Consider the following 21,971-nt stretch of genomic DNA (forward strand, 5'->3'; position numbering starts at 1 on the left):
CAGGGAGCGAGGGTGTTCTCCAAGATTGATTTGAGGTCCAGTTATCACCAGCTGAAGATTCGGGATTCGGATATTCTTAAGACAACTTTCAGGACTCGTTATGACCATTATGAGTTCTTGGTGATGTATTTTGGGCTGACCAATGCCCCAGCAGCGTTCATGCATTTGATGAATAGTGTATTCCAGCCCTATTTGGACTCATTCATTATTGTATTCATTGATGACATCCTGGTGTACTCTCGTAGCCAAGAGGAGCATGCTCCGCATTTGAGGGTTGTATTGCAGAGATTGAGGGAGGAGAATCTTTATGCAAAGTTCTCCAAGTGTGAGTTTTGGCTCGGTTCAGTGGCATTCTTGGGGCACGTGGTGTCCAGTGAGGGTATTCAGGTGGATCAGAAGAAGATAGAGGCGGTGCAGAGTTGGCCTAGACCATCCTCAGCCACGAAGATTAGGAGCTTTCTTGGTTTGGTGGGTTATTACTGTCGCTTTATGAAGGGATTTTCATCTATTGCATCGCCCTTGACCAAATTGACACAAAAGGTGCTCCATTCAGGTGGTCGGATGAGTGTGAGGAGAGCTTTCAGAAGCTCAAGGCTGCATCTATTGCATCGCTCGTGTATTGTGATGCCTCGAGGGTAGGTATTGTATGCGTTCTGATGCAGGAGGGTAGGGTGATTGCCTATGCCTCGTGCTAGTTGAAGACCCATGAGAAGAACTATCATGTCCATGATCTTGAGTTAGTAGCCATTGTTTACGCCTTGAAGATTTGGCGTCATTATTTGTATGGGGTTCATTGTGAGATCTATACTGATCACAGAAGTTTGCAGTATCTGTTGAAGAAGAAGGATCTTAATTTGCGTCAGCGGAGATGGTTAAAGCTTTTTAAGGACTATAATATCACTATTTTTTACCATCCGGGGAAGGCCAATGTGGTGGCCGATGCTTTGAGTCGCCGGGCGGAGAGTTTGGGGAGTTTAGCATATCTCCCAGTAGCAGAGAGACCCTTGGCATTGGATGTTCAGGCCTTAGCCGGCCAGCTTGTCAGATTGGATATTTCGGAGCCGAGTTGGGTATTGGCTTGTGTGGTTTCCTGGTCTTCTCTTTATGACTCTATCAGGGAGCGTCAGTATGATGACCCCCAACTGTTCGTTCTTCAGAACAGGGTTCAGCGAGGTGATGCTAGGGATCTGACCATTGGTGATGACGGTGTGTTGAGGATGTTGGGCCGGATATGTGTGCCTAATGTAGATAGGCTTAGGGAGTTGATTCTTGAGGAGGCCCATAGCTCGCGGTATTCTATCCATCCGGGTGCCGCGAAGATGTACCATGACTTGAGGCAGCACTATTGGTGGAGGCGAATGAAGAAGGATATAGTTGGGTTTGTGGCTCGGTGTCTCAACTATCAGCAAGTTAAGTATGAGCATCGGAGACCGGGTGGCTTACTTCAAAGGTTAGAGATCCCAGAGTGGAAGTGGGAGCGGATCATCATGGACTTCGTAGTTGGGCTCCCACGGACTTCGAGGAAGTTCGATGCTATTTGGCTGATTGTGGATCGGCTGACCAAGTCCGCGCAATTCATTCCAGTTGGTACTACTTACACTTCAGAGTGGTTGGCCGAGATATATATCCGAGAGGTTTTTCGCTTGCATGGTGTTCTAGTTTCCATCATTTCAGATAGAGGTACTTAGTTTATATCGCAGTTTTGGAGGGCCGTGCAGCGAGAGTTGGGTACTCAGATTGAGTTGAGCATAACTTTTCTCCCTCAGACGGACGGGCAGGCTGAGCGCACTATTCAGATATTGGAGGACATGTTGCGCGCTTGTGTCATTGACTTTGGGGGGTTCATGGGACCAGTTCTTGCCGCTCGCGGAGTTTGCATATGACAACAATTACCAGTCGAGTATTCAGATGGCTCCGTACGAGGCTTTATATGGGAGGAGGTGTAGATCTCTGGTAGGATGGTTTGAGCTAGGTGAGGCTAGGCTCTTGGATACAGACTTGGTCCAGGATGCATTAGATAAGGCAAAATTGATTCAGGAGCGGCTTCACACGGCGCAGTCTAGGCAGAAGAGCTACGCGGACAGGAAGGTCCGTGATGTGTCGTTTATGGTTGGGGAGAAGGTTTCGCTGAAGGTGTCACCCATGAAGGGTGTTATGAGGTTTGGGAAGAGGGGCAAGTTGAGCCCCCGGTTCATTAGGCCTTTTGAGGTGCTTTAGAGGATAAGGGATGTGGCTTATAAGCTTGCCTTTCCACCCAGTCGAGTGTGCATACAGTATTTCATGTTTCCATGCTCAGGAAGTACATTGGCGATCCGTCCCATGTTTTAGACTTCAGAACGGTTTAGTTGGAGGGTGATATGACTTATGATGTGAAGCCGGTGGCCATTTTGGATCGGCAGGTTTGGAAGTTGAGGTCAAAGGACATAGCTTCGGTGAAGGTATATTGGAGAGGTCAGCCTATGGAGGAGACCAGCTGGGAGACCAAGCGGGAGATGCAGAGCAGATATCCACACCTATTTGAGACTCCAGGTATGTTTCTAGACCCGTTCGAGGACAAACGTTTGTTTAAGAAGGGGAGGATATAACAACCCGGACGGTCGTTTTGAGAGTTATAACCCCGTTTTCCCCATTTCTACTTCCTTTTGTGCTTTTCAACTATATTATGATATAGCGGGTTAGTTAGTTCGGGTCCGGAGTGGTTTCAGAGTGGATTGAGACACTTAGTTTCTAAAGTAGAAGCTTAAGTTGGAAAAGTCAATTGGATGTTGACTTATATGTAAACGATCACGGATTTGAATTTTGATGATTCTGTTAGCTCCGTTAGGTGATTTTGGACTTATGAGTGCATCCAGAATGTGATTTGGAGGTCCGTAGTAGAATTAGGCTTGAATTGGCAAAAGTTGGAAATTTGGCGATTTCGGTCGGCCGGGTCAGAATGGATTTCCGGAAGTTTGAGTAGGTTCGTGGTGTCATTTGTGATATATGTGTAGAATTTGAGGTCATTCTGACGTGGTTTGGTAGGTTTCGGCATCGTTTGCGGAATTTGGCAACTTAGAAGTTCTTAGGTTTGAATCCGAGAGTAATTTGGTGTTTTGATGTTGTTTTGAGTGATTTGTCTAAGTTTGTATGTTGATATATGACTTGTTGGTATGTTTAGTTGAGGTCCCGAGGGGCTCGGGGTGAGTCCGGATGGTTAACGGATTGTTTGAAGTTGGAAAAATGCAACTGAAGCTGCTGCTACTGGTATTTCCGCACCTGCGGAGGGGGAGCCGCAGGTGCGAGGTCGCTGGTGTGCTTGGTGAGCCGCAGATGCAGACATAGAGGACCTGGGCTGGAACGGCAGGTGCGTAAGATTAGTCGCATATGCGAGCCTGTAGATGCGAGGCTGAGTCGCAGATGCGGAAGTGAGGAGAACCGGCAGAGGCCGCAGGTGCAAGGTCTTTTCTGCACCTGCGAGGTCACAGAAACGGATATGAAATGCAGGTGCGGAGATGGGCACTTAAGTGATTTTCCGCAAATACGGAGATTTGTGCACAAAAGCAGCTCCGCAGGTGCGCATTTTTGAGCCGCAGGTGCCAAAACCTGGGCAGAACCTATAGATAGAAGACTTCGCGAATGTTTGTTCATTTCCACCATTTTCAAGTCGGACCTTGGAGCTTTTGGAGTGATCTTTGAAGGGGATTCAAGGATATTCACTAAGGTAAGTTGCTTGAGATCTATTATCATTAGCTATGGTGTTTTTCCGTTAATTTCCCACCTAATTAGTAGGATTTTTGAAGTGAAATAGGGGGTTAGGGCTTGGGATTTTGGAGAGAGTAATTGGAGGATTTGAGGGACCAAATGATGTCGGATTTTGATAAATTTAGTATGGGTAGACTCGTGAGAGAATGGACTTTCAGGTTTTGTTACTTTTGTCAGATTTTGAGATGTGGGCCTGGGTGGGCGAGTTTGAGTGAATTTCAGGATTTGGCCTATAAATTGGTATTTTCCTTGTGGGATTCATTCCTTTAGCTCATATTGATTGTATTTTATTGCTTGTGGCTAGATTCGGGTCATTTGGAGGCTAGTTCGAGAGGAAAGGGCATTCCGGAGTAGGAGTTCTACGCTGTTGAGGTAAGTAACAGTTTTAAATCTGGTCTTGAGGGTATGAAATTCGGAGTTTGATATAATGTGAATGTTTGAAGGTGTCACCCAGGCTAGGTGACGGGCGTGTGGGTGTACGCCGTGAGGGATTGGGACTTGGTCCGTCCCGGGAGACTGTGAAGCCTAATAGCCTTTATTTGTGTTTATATGCATTCCTGTCTTCTAGAACCTGACCGCCTTTCATGTTAGAGATCATGATTAGGCTATATTCCTGCTAATGGTAGTTATATTCAGTCATAGTGATTCTTGTACATGTTTACCTCAGTCTCTGTTATTTTTCCCTGATGATATACTATAACACTTTGATTTGGGCTGTTTTCCCATTTCTTTATTGAGAGCTATGAGACTAGAGAGGTTCATGACTTAGTAAGGCCGAAGGCCTGGTTGTGAGGTATTATTCTATGGCACGTGAGTTGTCCGTGCAACATGTGAGTTGTACGTGCGGATCCTTATATTTATACTAGGGCATATGAGTTGTCCGTGCAGCACGTGAGTTGTCCGTACAGATCCAGATATTTATACTATGGTGTGTGAGTTGTCCGTGCAGATACCTATTGAGCGTGTGCATTGAGGGCTAAGAGTTTAGTGCCGAGTTATTGAGGGCTTGAATGACTGTTGCCCTGAGAGGCTGTACTTGCTTTTCAATTGTTGATGCACTTAGTTTCTATCTATCATTGTTGTGAAATTTCTGAAAGTTTCTATATCCGGAGTACCTACACTTTAACTGTATAAAACTGATTTGACTTAAATTGCGGGATTTGAAAGTATGTCTATTCTTTGCTGGAATTATTGAAAATGAACTGTACTGTATAACTCGTCACTGCTTCTCAGTTCGTTATTTATTTCTATTACTTACTGAGTTGGTTGTACTCATGCTACACCATGTACTTCATATGCAGATCCATGTGTGTTTGATCACGGAGGTCATTGAGTTCAGGCGCGATCAAGTACCGGAGACTACGAGGTAGCTGTCGGCGTCCGCGGGATCTTGTTTCTCCTTCTATATTTTTTTTGTCTTGTATTGATACTTAGACACTGGTTGTATTAGTTTGGTTGTCTAGATGCTCATGACTTAGTGACACCCCAATGTTTGGGGCTAGTTTCCGCATTTTGATTCTACATTGAGTTCAACTTTGGTTTTTATGAAAAATTTCTGATATGAAAAAGTTTTAAACTACCTTTTCTATTGAATTACTGGAGTATTTTGGGAACGTCGGCTTGCCTAGTACCATCGATAGGCGCCATCACGACATGTTAGGTTTTGGGTTGTGACAAGTTAGTATCAGAGTCATGAGCAGGTTTAGTAGAGTCTTGCGGATCGGTACAAAGACGTCTGTACTTATTTCCGAGAGGCTGCAGAACCTTTTGGAAAATTCCACATTCTTGAATTCTTTTCGTGCGAATCTGTTGATTCTGGTAACTAAACATCTGTTGTTTCATTCTCTCACAGATGGTGAGGACTCGTACTATCGGGTAGGATGGACAGCCACCAGTACCACCAGCCAGGGCCGCGAGAGGCCGAAGACGTGATAGAGGCCGCGGTAGGGGTAGAGGTGCAGCCCGCATAACAGCTGGGGCAGTACCTACAGATCCACCATTTGTCCCAGATCAGGACCAGATTCCAGTTGTTGATACACCAGCTCAGGCACCACCTGTGCCTGTTGTGATTCCAGGCCCCTAGCTCAGATTCTGACAGCGTGTACCGGCCTTGCTCAGGCGATCTCTATCTCGACGGCCACAACCACTTCTCAGGCCGGGGGAGGCGCTCAGACTCTCGCCGCTCGCACACCCGAGCAGGTTGTTTAGAGACTCCAGACACTGGAGGCACCACCAGCCCAGCTGGTTGAAGCTGCTCAGGATTATGTGGTTCCTGCAATGCTTGAGGATGATCAACATGGGTTGGAGAGGTTTGGGAGACTCCAGCCTCCACCTTTCAGTGGCAAAGAGAGAGAGGATGCCCAGGACTTCTTGGACAGGTGTCAGAAGAAACTTCGTACAACTGGTATTCTGGAGACTTGTGGGGTCTCATTCACTACTTTTCAGTTTTCTGGGGCTGCACTCAGATGGTGGGAGACTTACGAGAGGCGTAGGCCTGTTGGCGCAACACCCCTTACTTGGCATCAGTTCTCCGTGGTCTTTTTGGAGAAGTTCGTGCCTCAGTCACGCAAAGAGGAGCTGCGCAGACAGTTTGAGCAATTTCGGTAGGTTCATATGATATTTTTGAATTTGTACACACATTTGGTTGGGGCCTAGGGTGACCCGAACGCGTTTCAGTGCATTATGTGATAAATTGTGAAAATTGAATTTAAAGTTGAAATCTTGAATTTTGAGGATCGATTCTTGTTATTTGATATTATTTTGATGATTTGAGGTAGCGAGCAAGTTTGTATTATATTACTACACTTGTGTGCATGTTTAATTTGGAGCCCGAGGGACTCGGGTGAGGTTTTGAGGCGTTGGGATTGATTCAGAATAGCTGGCGTGTTTCAGTTTCTAGTGTTGAACTGCAGGTCTAGCATTTGCGAGGACCTATTCACAAATGAGAACTCCGCTTTTGCGAAGTCGAGCTCGCATTTGTAATAAGGGGCTGGGCAGAGTAGTCTTCGCATTTGCGAAGAAATGTTTGCAATTGCGAAAATCCCAGGATAACTTTTGCGATGGCTTGGTCGCTTTTGCGACTAGGCACCAAACTTAGGTATGTTTGCAAATGCGAACCTTTGAACACATTTGCGAGGGATTGGGATCTCGCAAATGCGATGTTTTTGTCGCATTTGTTACTTATGCAGGCTATGGACATTGTTCACATTTGTGACCTATGTTTCGCATTTGCAAACAAGTGTTCGCAAATGTGACGTCTGTAGCTTGGTAAAAGAGGGAAAAATCAGGACTTAGCTCATTTTACACCATTTCTCAACCTTAAACACTCTAGAGGTGATTTATGTCACGATCCAAACCGAAGGGTCACGACGGGCACCCGATGTCTTACTCAACCGAGTACCAACGTAACATATCTTTCTTATCGTACTATCGTTGGAAACTGGGCCAAACGGGCCGTCATGGGCTAACCAGAATAAACATAAGGGAATACTCAATGTAGGATAACCCATCCTAATATAAGAACTTATACACGTGACATTCGGGCCTATAAGGCCAACATGATCATTTGTAAACTCAAACCATAAGCCGACATGGCCATATAAGTATCCGTACACATGACATCTGTCTACAAGCCTCTAAGAATACATAATTGTCATAAAGGTCGGGACAGAGCCCCACCATACCAATCAATACATGTCATAATCATACTGACCAAATAGCAACTCCTGAGCAAATAGAGCGCACCAACACCTTTCGCTGAGCTGATAGCCTACTTGGAGGACTCTCAACCTGTCTAATGGGACCTGTGGGCATGAAACGCAGCGTCCCCAGGCAAAAGGGACATCAGTACAAATAATGTACCGAGTATGTAAGGGATGAAAATGAATAAATAATAGACATGAGAAACATGGAGTAAAAGACTCAACATGTAAATCTGAATAACTCTGTGAATCAATAATATTTACAATGCTATGTATATGCGTATAAATGTCATACCATGCATAGGTATATGCGTTCATAATATCATCAAGCCTCTGAGGTCATCCCATCATATCATCTCGGCTACTGTGGGCAAATCATCAACGTATACCAGCTGATCAGGTGGTGGTGCGTATATAACGCCGTAACCCTTTCACATATCCCATATAAATATAATATACGCGTATATAATGCCATTTGGTCATGGGTCAATCTACATGTATAAATGTATGAAATGCATAAGAATTTTATTAATAAAATCTCTCGGAACGTCATAAGACCATTATGCCTTTGATTAATGTCATGAAATAAACTTTATCAACTTACGTATTTTTTGAGACCCATGAACAGATGATAGAATAATAGGACACATGGGGAATTAAGAATATAAGCATTTCTAGCATTTCTATGAATACTGTCATTTATGGAAGTTGCGTAGTGTATAATGCAGTACTCAACTCCACATGTGTGCCCAACTCACGCTGAACCGCTCTCCAAAAGTATGATTTAAACTGAATGGTACATTTTGAGATGATAGACACATGTACACTATGCAAGCGAAGATTTTTCTCTGATGTAGACCTGGCATCAGACTTCCTCAACGTCCATGGTAATCCTACAACAAATTCCATAGTAATGCGCTCCCACTTCCACTCTAATATCTCAATCCTCTGAATCAAACACCCGATTTCTGACGTTCACACTTGACCTATTGACAATTCAAACACCGTGACACATGCCCAATAATGTCCTTCCTCATCCTTCACCACCAATAATGTTACTTCAAATCACAATATATATTTGCAGCATAGGGAACAAGTCTTTCCTTTCAAGGAAGGAACTCATATCACTGAAGACCTGTTTTCATGTGGTAAACCTTCTGTTGACACAAATGAACTCATGCCTGGACAAATGATTCATGCACCTTATAATGGGGAGCAGGCCCCTCATGATGAGGAGCAGGCAGCCACTGAAGAACCATACATTACTACCACCCAATTGAATCTCTATATGATCATCCATCACCTGCACTAATCATGGAATCAACACCTGCAGTAAACCCTCAGAAAGTAGATTCAGCTGATACATCCACTATATATCAGTCTGTAAAATCAGTTGAAGTGCAACCAGTCACAGATCAATCACTTATGGAGGGAGTTCCTGCAGATGAAGCTACTATCAGGAAATCTAGTAGAATTTCAAAACCTTCCATCCGGCTGAAGGATTATGTTACAATCTCTAGCACCCAGAACTATCCTTATTGCATCTCAAACACTGTGTCGTACACTCATCTGTCAACAAACTACAAAGCCTATTTGGGTGTGTATTCATTAACAGTTGAGCCAAAGAGCTTCAAGGAAGCTTGTCTGGACAAAAATTGGGTAGAAGCAATGTCACAGGAGATTAAATCTCTTGAGGACAATGCCACATGAGAAATTGTTGACCTACCTGTTGGAAAAAGGGCCATAGGATCCAAATGGGTGTTTAAGATAAAATATAAGGCAAATGGAGAAATAGGGAGATATAAGGCTAGACTGGTAGCAAAGGGTTACACACAGCAAGAAGGGTTGGACTATCATGAGACCTTCTCCCTTGTAGCAAAAAAATAATTACTATGAGAATAATCATAAGCACAACAGCTTCTAGAGGATGAAATCTATTTCAAATGGATGTCAATAATGCATTTCTGCAAGGACATCTTTATGAGTATGTTTACATGGATCTACCTTAAGGTTTCCAGAAACAAGGGGAGTACAAGGTCTGTAAATTACTTAAATCACTGTATGGTCTCAACCAGGCGTCAAGGCAATGGAATATCAAATTGACTGAGGCTTTGGTGGAAGCAGGGTACCATCAAAGTGCTTATCATCATTCACTCTTCACTAAGAATACGAACTCTCACATTGTTGTTATCTTAGTGTATGTGGATGACTTGCTCATCACTGGAAGCAATGTGGAACTAATAGATGAAGCCAAATAGACACTGCACAATTCTTTTAAAGTTAAGGATTTAGGGGAGCTGAGATATTTCCTTGGCATTGAGGTTCTAAGATCAAAGAAAGGGATCCTGCTCACATAGAGGAAGTATGCCCTTCAATTGATATCAGAGGTTGGGCTTGCAGGAGCTAAATCAATCTCCACCCCTATAGAGCTCAACCAGAAATTGACCACTATTGACTATGACAAACATGTTGGGGTGAATGAGGATGAAGAATTAGAAGATATAGGGAGCTAACAAAGACTCATTGGGAAGCTGCTCTACTTGACCATCACCAGACCAGATCTCAGTTTTGCAGTCCAGGTGCTCAGTTAGTTCATGCAGCATCCCAAATAATCTCATTGGGATGCAGCATTGCGAGTAGTGAGATATGTAAAGACATCCCAGGTCTTGGTATTTTGCTAAGCACAGGGCCTATAGACACATTGTCTGCTTATTGTGATTCAGATTGGGCCTCCAGTCCTAATACTAGGAAATTTGTCACAGGGTACATTATCAAACTAGGAGATTCTTTACTTTCATGGAAGTCAAATAAGCAATAAATTGTCAGTCGAAGCTCAGCTGAAGCTGAGTACAGGAGTCTAGCAGCAACAACCGCAGAAATCACATGGTTCTTAGGATTACTCAAGGAACTCCAGGTCCATGTTCAGCAACCAGTGTCTTTACACTGTGATAGTAAAGCAGCTATACAAATAGCTGCTAATCCTATATTTCATGAACGAACTAAGCACATCGAGAACTATGCCACTTTGTTTGAGAGAAAATCAAGAATGGACAGTTGGCACCTCAATATATTTCTACCAGTTTGCAGTTGGCTAATCTCATGACCAAAGGCTTGGGTTCATCACATCAACACTTTCTCTTGTTCAAGCTTGGTGTGTTCAATGTGTTTCATCCCCCAGCTTGAAGGGGAGTATTGTTGTATAGACTAGGATGCACTTGTAACTAGTTAAGGGACTAAAGTATAAATATGAATATCGAGTTAGTTGGAGTCGGTTAAGTGGAGTCTATAAAAGGGACCACTCACGTGTAATACACTAATAGAAAATATAATTCCAACTCATCTTCTTCATCTCATCTCTGCATCTCTCTTCTTCTCACCCTCTACTTCAATTTCTGATTGTTTGCATGTCTGCTTATCTTGATGAATTGAGCTGAATTTATCAATCCCCTTAGATGTAATCTTTTGAGGGATGATGAATCCCTTTTTTGAGGAACTGAGCAAGAAAAGGGGCCATGAGTATGTTCATGCATAATCTGCGAGACGTATAGTTTCATCAACCCCCCCCCCCCTTACATGTAGATATGGGACTTATTTTATCACCATTCTTCGCTCCTGTCTCTTCACCATACCCTTCCCCAAACCCAACATATAGCCATATTTCTGTCTCTATCTATCCCTATATATTAGGTTCTACGAAGCAAGGTTAAGAGTTAAATTATAAGAATTTATCGGTAAGCATTTGATATGCACCTTAATGACTCCCCGGAGCCAAGTGGAGCATGCACGAAGTAGTGCTTGACGTAAAACATGGATACAATATTACAATTGTTATCTCATGTAAACAATTACAATGTCTAATATTGTTAATTTATTTTTATAAACGATGAATATTTTCTAATAATTATAGCAAGACATATATGTAAGATTGACACCAAAAACAAAGAAGAATAACAGAAAATTGAATAGTTAAAGTTGTTGTATATGCAAAAATACGTTTATAAGTTGAGGAAACATAGTTAAATTCGATGAGAAAAGACATATAGAACAAAAAAAATGAGAAGTGAAGCTTAAAGAGAGAAAGAATAAAGAAAAGAAATTCCAATTTATACAATATTATTCGAATTTCGATGATTAAGTAAAATTTATTTTTAAATTTCTTTAGGCCTTGTATTAAGGCTTTCAAGACTTAAACTTATATTTGGAGTTCAAATGTAATTTGATTTGTTACACATCTAAAATTTATGTTGGGTAAAACCTCATTTATAAAAAAAGAACTATTTTCATACTGTAGCCAAATTAGCATTATCGCAAATCTTGATTCAATTAGATGAAAAAAGAATTTGAATTAGGCAAAGCTGCACTTACAAACTAAGTTGAGACTGGATGACACTACACTGATGGAAAGGTATAATATTTAATCCTCACCATATAGTTCATCTCAAAATATTCCAATATCCTAAATATTTTCACCAAAAGAGAGAAGAAAACAAACTCTAAGCTTCGATTGTCAATTTGTCACGAATACATATTAAGAATTTCTCTCCATGGTTATTGTAAAGTTCGATTCAGGCCAAATATGAGAATTATCAACAAAAAAGAAAACCTGGTATGCTGTTAGGAACTCTAGTAAGCTGTCCACCTCCAAGAACCACAGGTTGGTGAATAAGAAACCATCCGGATTCCACAAGTCAAACACATCGCACCGTATTCAGTTCCAAATATTCACCAAATCTGGAGGTCATTTTTGTCACTTTAAAATCTTACACTCTACTCCACAAGTCCTGACCATGGTTTTTCGTCGGTCGGTATGATACTGTATTTAGATGTTTGATTCGGTATTTTTGGTATTCGGTATCCTAAAATGCTATACCAATACCGTACCTAACTAAATTCGGTATGGTTCGGTTTTTCGCCTTTCGGTTTCGGTTTATTCGGTACGGTAACTTCGGTTTATTCGGTTCTAAAGCAGCTTCTGAACGTTATATTTAGGGGAGAATAACACCTTAACTAGCTAGCAAAATTAAAATTATAACTAGCAAGCTAAATCAATCTTATGAATGCAACAACACTATACATCATAAATGAGACTTCTATAAACAGGAGCATAAGATTAGAATAACGTTTGCAAACTTTATCAACATGTAAGTATGTCTGGTTTAAATCTCTAACTTGCATCTCTGTAATATATCAGACAGCAGTAAGCTTCACAAATGTGACAAAATCAGTTTTTCACGTATTGTTTACAAGAATCATTCGGGTAACATCCATTAATCATAGACAAAAATAGGTGGCACACAGGCTTTCACAAAAGAACATGGAACTAGAAACATTCTCCTGAAACTCTCTGGTATAACTCGGGCGGTAAGGATGACATGATATTTAAAATTAATCCAATATATATTTCGGTACGGTATCGGTATTTTGATATTTAAAAAAAAATATCAAATACCATATTTAATACCAATTTTTAAAAAAATATAAACCAAATACCAAAATACCAAAAATTTTAATTTCGGTATGGTAATTCGGTATTTATCAAATTATGGAGTGCCTAGTCCTAACAAATGTTGAGACTAGAGTATTAACAAATGTAGAGACTAGAGTATAGCATTACAGAAACAACAAAAATAGGTTTTGGGGGGGGGGGGGACACAGAAAATAACTACCAAAAAGGAAAATTCTTTTTTGTTTTTTAAATTTATACTTCATACATTTGCAAATTAGCGGTTTTACATATATTCCTCTTACTGCTTTTCGTGCATCATCATCTGTACGTTCCCTGAGGAAGCATTTCCTCTTTGTTACTCTCTATCAAATCTCTCCAATTTCATAATTGGGAAGTTCTAGAATCTTCTAATTGTACAGCCATGGCTTCCGAGAATTTCAGCGACAAAAACGCTGTTTTTCGGAAGCTTAAATCCAAGCCTGATAACAAGGTTGTCTTTTTATTTTTTTAAAACTCTTTTATAGTATTTCATTTCTTAATTTTTTTGTTTTTTATTAGATTCAAAAATTTGAGATCTGATTTTAGATCTGTTAGAATATAATTCGAATTTTGAATTTTTTTGGTTAGATGTGTTTTGATTGCAATGCTAAGAATCCTACGTGGGCATCGGTGACGTATGGGATCTTTTTGTGTATTGATTGTTCGGCAGTTCATCGCAGCCTCGGTGTTCACATCAGTTTTGTTAGGTAATCTTTTTCTTTTTAATTTCATTTTAGAGCTGTCTATTTTGGCTTGGCGAGCTGATTTTCTGCTTGTTCTTGCTTTGCATGGCACCTTTACTTTTTAGGTTCGATGAAGTTGAAATTGTTCTTAATAACATGTTAAAAGTTGTGACTTTGGTGTAAGTTAGACACCAGTGAAATGCATGAGTTGTTAAGTGCTATGGTAACATTCACTTATATTGTGATATTTTTGGTTTTTGATAATATGAATTCCTCGTGTTGTTTAGTGTTTCAATTTATGTGAAGAAATGTCGAAAGATAACAGCTTGGGGTGAATAGGAGTGAGAGAATCGTAGTTATAGATTAAATAGGTGGTCAGTATTCTTATGCACCTAATTAGTTTTCCCATTGAAGCAAATCCTTGCTTGGAATATTTTTTTTTTATCACCGAGAAATCCCGAGGGCCAATGACGCACTGTTCGAAATTCGGTGGATAATTGACCTGCTGACGAGCGCAAAACACAATACGAAATTGATGCTCGCTAGCCAAAGATAGTATAGTTTAATTATCGTCTCCACAGGGACTGAATTTAAACAATGCTCAAGTAATTTCTAGCTTAACCCTATTCAGGATGATTAACACTTTGGTTGGGATGACTAATAACTAAAATTAACTATGAAACTAAAACGATTAATAATTCATCACAGAAAGACAAGAGTTGAGCAACACCGAAATATCAATGGGAGAAACAAGGGTCATGACAGGATAGGTGCAAGATAGCTATTTGGGATCTAACTCTAGTTCAATCACTCTAAAGTTCTAATGATTCTCACGAATTCACTCGATAATTAGTTCAAACGTGTAGTCAAGACTCCTCTCTCGATTAATAACTCTACGAGGTGAACTAATATAAGCACTGTGAACATATGCAAACATGCGTTAATGGATTAGTCTTCAGGAAAACGTCTCTCGAATATTCTCCTAACTTGATTTAATCAACAATTCAACAAGCTCTTTCGATTATTTAAAAGAATCACTGAATTAAACCAAACAAAATAATGCAAAGATAATCACCAAAATATCCCTCTTTCGATTAAATAAACTGGTGAATAAAGTTGCAATCAATTCAAAGCTCCATAAACGAATTGAAGCAAAGAACTAGAGTTAAAATCCACAAATATCAATCAAAACACCATATCCGTCAAACCCTAAGGTAAACTACTCCGTATTCATGGAGAAATTCATCACAAATAAAGTTGAATTATAAGAAAACATGAATTCAATCCAAACTCGGGTGTTGAGTTGAGGAAAGAATGATGAATCCTTGTGCTTTGAGTCTCCAATGCTCTTCCAATCTTCCGTAGGTCAAAAGTGCTCTAAAAACGTGTTTCTAGTGTATTTATACCAAGTCGGAACGTGCCTGGACCAAACTACCCTCCTTGAGCCGAAATGAAAAAACCTGCAAAATTTTTACACTTCATGCGTCACACAGTGCTACGCACCCTGCGTCGCATTAGTATAATTTGCTCAGTTGTAAACTCTCTGAACTTAGCTTGTCTGGCAAACTTTTGTACTAATGCGTCGCACTATGCCACGCGCCTTGCGTCACATTAGTGTATTTTTCTGTCAGACCCAAAAACTCCAAGTCTCTGAACTTCTCAAACTTCTGACGAACTTTTGTACTAATGCGACGCTTAATGCCACGCCTTATGTGACGCGCTAGTACATTTTGCTCCAGCCCATGCGCTTTCTTCCAACTTTCGTATGCAACGCCGGTCCACGAGCCCCGGATGCGATCCCGGTTTAATTTCTTGGGCTTTTACTTAGACCTCAAAGCTCCAAATTATTCAATTTAGCTCCAGAATATTTTCTTAACTCGGAATCATCTCCTACAAAGCATAAAACACGTAATAAGTGCAAATCACCATCATTTAAGCTCAAATACGCTCAAAGTGCAGTAATTAGAGTGCAAAATGCAGCTAAAACACGTGTTCCTAGCCTACCATCACCCGCTCCTCTACCATTTTCCACTTAAATACCAGGCTTTTGTGTGTAGCAGGGTTCGAATCTGTGATATGCGTCTAACCCACACTTCACAAGCTATGCTCTTACCATTAGATCAAAGCCTTGGGTCCCCGCTTGGACTAAAATAAATTGGCCAAAACAATATAAGCAACTACCAATAAAATCACAATATGAAGATCATATGAGTTTCTTATACTATTTCACTCCCACTGTTTTTGGTTCATTTCCATTTTGTTTTTAATGGATAAGAATAAAAGAAAAAGAAAAAGGAGTGACTGGCTGATATTATCGGTTGAGAACACGAAGACGAGTTTTTAAGGAGCAATTTGCAGGATATGCTATGGATAGCTACACGGGTTATTGACAGTCTAACAGAAGTCAGGGTTTATAATGTGGTAAGGAAAAAGGTTGTTGGAGATGAGGCATTACCATTTAGATGAGGATGTGTGGAAGAAAGGGAATCAGGGGTTGGAAAAAGAAAACGTTTGACAAATTACTCTATGTTTTAAGGAGCAATTTGCAGGATATGCCATGGATAGCTACACGGGTTATTGATAGTCTAACAGAAGTCAGGGTTTATAATGTGGTAAGGGAAAAGGTTGTTGGAGATGAGGAATTACCATTTAGATGAGGATGTGTGGAAGAAAGGGAATCAGGGGTTGGAAAAAGAAAACGTATGACAAATTACTCTATGTTTTAGTGAAATGTAAATCAGAGAATATAATTCAACACCCAAAACTTCTCAATATGTACAATTAAGAAAGAAAGATGGCAGACTGTGACTAATAAGGCAGTGTCAATAGAGAGTACATCCGAATAGTTAGGGAAACTTGGAAGGTTTCGATATAGTCTTGCTCGTTTTTGCGTTCATCCATAAATAACTCCACAATTTTGGCACCACTTCTTATTTTCCACAAAATTCCAGAAACCACCCCTTTCACATGTTAACTTCTGTTGTGGCAAATCTGCCTATCCAGATTATGGGGGGCATGGACGGTGTGCTTTTGAGTATCTTTGCTGCCTTTTGTTGGGACATGGGATTGCTTCAAAGAAAAGAGTGAGTGATGTGGAAGGAGATGTCAGTTCATGTCTTTGGTCACTGTTGTTAAAAGGGAGGAGAGAGTAGACTAGCTGTTAATATTTTGGTTTTGCTGGTTAAGATGTTGGTGGCAGGCCGATAGGCTTCTTTTTTTTCTTTTTCTTTTTTTTAAACTATAATGGGGTTGGGGGACAAGGGTTGATGTGGTCAAACAAGAGTGAGTAAATCTTCTGCCGTTGCTTTATCATATTATTATTTATAATTTCCATTTACTGAGCCCTCAAGGTAGGGGTAAGGTCTTCGTACACACACCCTCCCCAGACCCCACTTGTGAGATTATACTGGGTTTGTTGTTGTTGTTGTCATTGTAATTTCCATTTACTGAGAAGCTGAGTCTTGCAGATCAACAAATTTAGATTCGTGGACTCCAGAGCAGTTAAAAATGATGTACTTTGGTGGAAATAACCGTGCTCAAGTTTTTTTCAAGCAGCATGGATGGAGCGATGGAGGCAAGACTGATGCCAAATATACCTCAAGGGCTGCTGACTTGTATAGGCAGTTACTCTTAAAAGAGGTTGCTAAAAGTACTGCAGAGGATGCAGGTTTGCCAGCCTCACCTGTTGCTTCTCAGGCTGCGCAGGCTACTAATGGATTTCCTGATATTAAGACCAGTGAACCAACAAAACAAACGTCTTCATTGAAGGACGAAAAACCCGAGGTTTCTGCTTCACCCAAAGCCTCTCAAGTTATTACCACCTCTTTTACGAAACCTATAGTTGCGAAGAAAGCTGGGAAGTCAGGTGGACTTGGAGCTCGCAAACTTACTAAAAAGGTACATATTAGACATACAACCAAGAAATTGGGCATAGACGTAAGTTGGATGCTTTGAAATAAAGTGATATCCTGCATCATGCTTATTTGACCCAAAAAAAAAAAGTAATAACCCCGCTTTTATGGTGGTTAACAAATTTGTCGTAGTAAATTTAGTTTTCTAGTCAATTGACTATTTACCGATGTACAGCCAAGTGAAAGTCTCTATGACCAGAAGCCTGAAGAACCGCCCGTTCAAATTTCCTCCTCCAACACTGCAAGTAATGCAACAACTGTTGGTTCATCGTTCACATCTCGTTTTGAGTACATAGACAATGTCCAACCTGCTGAGACGAGTTTTGGAGGCCCTCGTGTTTTTAACCATGTAGCCCCTCAGAAGTCCTCCAACTTTTTTGCAGATTATGAAACGGATAGTGGTTTCACAAAGAAGACAAGTTCCAATTCTTCAAAAATTCAAGTGAGTTCTTATTCTAGCTTTTATTTTCCATGATCATCCAGGATTTCGTTAAAGCTGGTTCAATGAAATATCAAGAATCAGCTCAGTATCTTTTGCATAGAAGCTTAGTGGCGTAAAACTAGGTTCAAAGAGAAAAGGGATAATCTTTATCATTTATGTTTATATGTAAAGTTTAACGGAAGGAGAAAGGTGGATATTATTGTGGTGTGGCTTTTGTCTTTGGTTTTCTATTCTATTGAGCCCTAAAAATAGTGATATCTTGGTCTGATGTTCCCTGTTGCAGATCTCACTGTACCAATTTTTCGTTTGGTCTTTCGGTGACCACCATCCCAGTGAAAGTCTTCTCCCACTCCAGAACCATTCGCCTTCTTTAACCCTTGTGGCCTCTTGTTTTGAAGGAAGATGGAAGAGGAATTGGTTGTGAGAAAGATGTGTAACTCTGAGACCGGCTGTCACTTGCCATCTTTTTGAGAACCGGCTTTGAATCACTTCTGATTTTGGCGATGCACTGAATGGGTCGTTAAAGGTCCCAATCAAGCAGTTTGGAGTGTCCTGGATTGTCAATAAGCAAGACTCAGTTCTATTGGAGCTTTGGATTCTTCTGTAGATATTATTTCATTGATGAAATTCCCATGCGTTCTGGAGTATGCTTATTGTCCCGCTGACCTTCCCACCAACAAATTTCTGTATTTCAGGGCTTGTTAGAGTATATCTATCCTTGTGGAAAATCAACAAAGGATTAATTTTCATCCTACTCCTTTTGTACCTCAATTTTCTAGTGTTTGGTTACTTATTAAAATATTCCAGGTATTCCTAGACTGCCTAGAAGAAGGTTCTTGCTTCTCTTTTTGCATCATTAGTTTTTGGATGTTTCTATTTGTGATTATGTTCCTTTTCTCTCTCAGTTGTTTTCTTCCTGATCTATCTCTTAGATGTTTACTTGTGATGTTTGTGTAGAATCCAAGTTTTTCCTTCTCTCTGCTTCTTGATCTTTATCCATTGCTATTAAGATGCTTTACCTTATTTGATTACATTCTACTCTAATCAGATTGAGGAAACTGATGAAGCAAGGAAGAAGTTTTCTAATGCCAAATCTATTTCATCTGCTCAATTCTTTGGTGATCAGTCTAAATCTGAAATGGAATCCTCAGTCTCTCTACAGAAATTCTCGGTATGCTTGCTTATTTCACCCTCCTCCCGGTTTAAGTGGTTTTGACCATATTTTAGAATGACATTTGACCTCATTATCACAGTTTAACTAACAATAGTAGACACTTATTAAAGTATTAAACTAGGATAGAATTGATATCAAACAATTAAATTTATGTTCCAAAACTAAATAAGTCAATTTGTATTTAACCATCAATATAGGGCAACAAATTTAGGACAAGGGAAGTATTAGTATGTCCTTATCATTTATATAGGCGTGTACCTACTGTTTTTGTAAGCATTGAATCCTTGAATTGCCATCTACCAGTGCCCGACACAAAATATTCCTTATAGGTTTCAGAATCTTTTCCATTCCTAACTTCTACAAGCATCCCTACTTCACAGCAGCATATGTACCCCTATGTTCCTTCGCTTGGTTTCTCCTTTTGATTTTTATCTCATTCAATAGTGAGAATTTGCATTAAGTTGAATGTATATCTAATTAAAGTTTGTTGTGAGAGCTTCCTAAGTACATAATTCATTAGAAACCAGGATTTGGGTTCTGAACATGATGAATGTATATTTGTTGATAGTATATCTTCCCGAGACCCCTGCCGACGTCTCCAGATTTCCTGAAGTTGTTGTTAACTGGCACATCCCGGTTCAGGAATTATAAGCCAATTCCCTTTCGGGGTATGCTGCAAACGTGCTATCTGTTGGAGGCCGTTTCAGCTTCATTTACCTATTTTGCAGGCACTGGACCTCTTTTTTGGTGGCAGTTCAGGCAGCACGTGCTTTTTCATCCTGTTCTCTCTTCTTCTTTTTTTTTTCTGATCATTCTTCCTGTCACTTTTTCTAGTAGCTTTTTCGGTCTCTTTGTAACTTTTTTGGCTGCTTTTCAGTCACCAATTCAAGTCAAACTCTTACATAAGGATTAAGGAAATTGAGGGTATTTTCTATTCTCTCGTTTCACACTTATCATGCTGTTTAATAGGGAAATTGAGGGGGTAGAGAATGCCTGTACATGATTTAGCTGATCCTCTTCCTATTGAAACACATTTAACAGACTTCTCGGGACCAACTTTTGGTAGGAGTTAAACAGTTTGCTTTGAACTATTACCTTCTTCTTCTAATAAGCCTTTCACAGATCATATTGCAAACAAGTTGTCAAAATAATGCATCTTTAATGACTCACAAAATATAGTGGAGCTCTCTAATAGTCTAATGTACTGCTAAAATATTCAACCCCTGGATTCTTCTAATAACTGCTCGTTTGAGCTTATTTTAGCAGATTCAGCTATTATTATAATCTGTAAGCCAATTGTTTGGTGCAGCTCATAACAGTGTGCTATAATTAGGTTATCAACTTATTACCTTAGCTCGTCTGATGGTTTTGAATGTGCTTATGATGCATAATGGACTAATTGACGAAGTTTGCTTCGATATCTGATATTGAAGCTGATCCTTCTGCTACTATATGAAGTTTACCTGAAAACTGAAGAAGCAAATTCAGGTTCTAAAACCTACTTTCTCTCCCTCTTTGTATTCCTAGGGTTCAAGTGCCATCTCTAGTGCTGACCTATTTGGTCAAGATGATGGGGCAGCTTTCGACGTCACTGCAGGAGAACTTATTAATCGGCTCTCTTTCCAGGTATAGTGGCAGTTATGATACACAATGCTTCGCTCTTCACCAGTTTCTTTGTGAAGGTATTGTTTGGATCTTCCTTTTCAAAGTCTCCTTTTATGCTTCCAGGCACAACAAGATATCTCCTCGATCAAAAATATTGCTGGAGAAACTGGGAAGAAGCTTACCTCCTTAGCATCCACTTTGATGTCTGATCTCCAAGACAGAATCCTATGAGGAGACTCTGTGTTAAAAATGAAACGGAGATGACAGCACCTAAACATCACTTATAGAAGTCAAAAGAGTATGTGACATTCTTTCAGAAGATCTAGAATTCTAGGTCTTGAGAAGCTGGTATCTTATTTCATCGCTTTAAGATATGTCTGTTTTATATTTCCTGATGCATGTGGCTTTTTTGCTTTTGTTCTTTTACTTGCCAAGGCTCTTTAAGAGGCTTTTGAGTGAATATTTTGCTGTGTATTATGTGCTTGTTAGAGTTGAAATAGAAATCAACAAATTGTAATCTAGTGAAAACTGTCTTTGATGTTAGCAAAACTTAGACTAAGGTTCTCTTACTTTTCTTTCAACCTAGCATGTTAGTTGAGTTAATACCCTTTTTTTGTCTGCATGTATATCAGGTAATAATCCCATCACAACGCATGATGTTAGCTGAATGGCGTTCGAATATATTAAATGTAGTATTTCTCCTTTGCGAGTGGAAATACCCCTCTTTGTTGTAAATTTAACGGGAATATGTTGTAACGCTTACTGATAATGTTTACTTTAGGCAGTGATGGATCCAATAATGGGTTTGCGGGTTTAGCAAACGCAGTGTTTTTGAGGTAGAATTCAATATTATTTGCAAAGAACAAGTATAGATAGATTTAGGTATACATTTAGAACCTAGCCTTTTGGCTCAAAGTTCACATCTTTATTCCAAATCTGTTACTGCTTTTAGCAAGTTCTACGAATTTAACTGTTATCAGCAGTGGATAAAGTTTGGCCAACAGGTGATCGCAGAGAGGGTGCTCTATGTTTACTCCCAGCAAGTTATTACTGTTTACTGGTAATTATCACTTTAAGCAACTTTTACTAAAATGATTATGGTTGTCAACGTCAAGTATACCCTTATGGAGCATCTAAATGCTTTCAGATGATTATTTGAAAAATTGTATGCTAAGATCATGTTCCAACAAAAACTAGCTTAGCAACTTTTGCCGAAACCTAAGAACAAT

The 21,971-nt window shown here is 40.1% G+C and overlaps 1 protein-coding gene across 2 annotated transcripts; it reads left to right on the top strand.

Moving 5' to 3' along the window:
• The first annotated feature begins 13,078 nt into the window (after positions 1-13,078).
• Positions 13,079-21,718, top strand: LOC107790632 (putative ADP-ribosylation factor GTPase-activating protein AGD9). Of its 2 annotated transcripts, XR_001649077.2 has the most exons (8): positions 13,079-13,378; positions 13,516-13,634; positions 17,078-17,507; positions 17,697-17,963; positions 19,012-19,134; positions 20,665-20,763; positions 20,866-21,040; positions 21,375-21,718. XR_001649077.2 is itself a non-coding variant. In XM_016612586.2 (7 exons), exons 1-7 carry the CDS (start codon positions 13,310-13,312, stop codon positions 20,971-20,973), a joined length of 1,215 nt encoding a protein of 404 aa, XP_016468072.1. In that variant the 5' UTR covers positions 13,079-13,309; the 3' UTR covers positions 20,974-21,323. The 2 variants fall into 2 exon arrangements, 1 of the variants encoding a protein (XP_016468072.1); XM_016612586.2 differs by lacking the exon at positions 21,375-21,718 and having other exon boundaries at positions 20,866-21,323.
• Positions 21,719-21,971: the final 253 nt, after the last annotated feature.

The sequence above is a fragment of the Nicotiana tabacum genome, chromosome 23, assembly GCF_000715075.1.
Source record: "Nicotiana tabacum cultivar K326 chromosome 23, ASM71507v2, whole genome shotgun sequence".
Lineage (NCBI taxonomy): Eukaryota > Viridiplantae > Streptophyta > Magnoliopsida > Solanales > Solanaceae > Nicotiana > Nicotiana tabacum.

Excerpts from the sequence above, each read along its gene's own strand:
- LOC107790632 (XM_016612586.2), top strand. The coding sequence starts at position 13,310 with ATGGCTTCCGAGAATTTCAGCGACAAAAACGCTGTTTTTCGGAAGCTT. Across the intron at positions 13,379-13,515 it reads AATCCAAGCCTGATAACAAG|ATGTGTTTTGATTGCAATGC; the intron begins GTTGTCTTTTTA and ends TTTTTTGGTTAG. Across the intron at positions 17,964-19,011 it reads CCAATTCTTCAAAAATTCAA|ATTGAGGAAACTGATGAAGC; the intron begins GTGAGTTCTTAT and ends TACTCTAATCAG.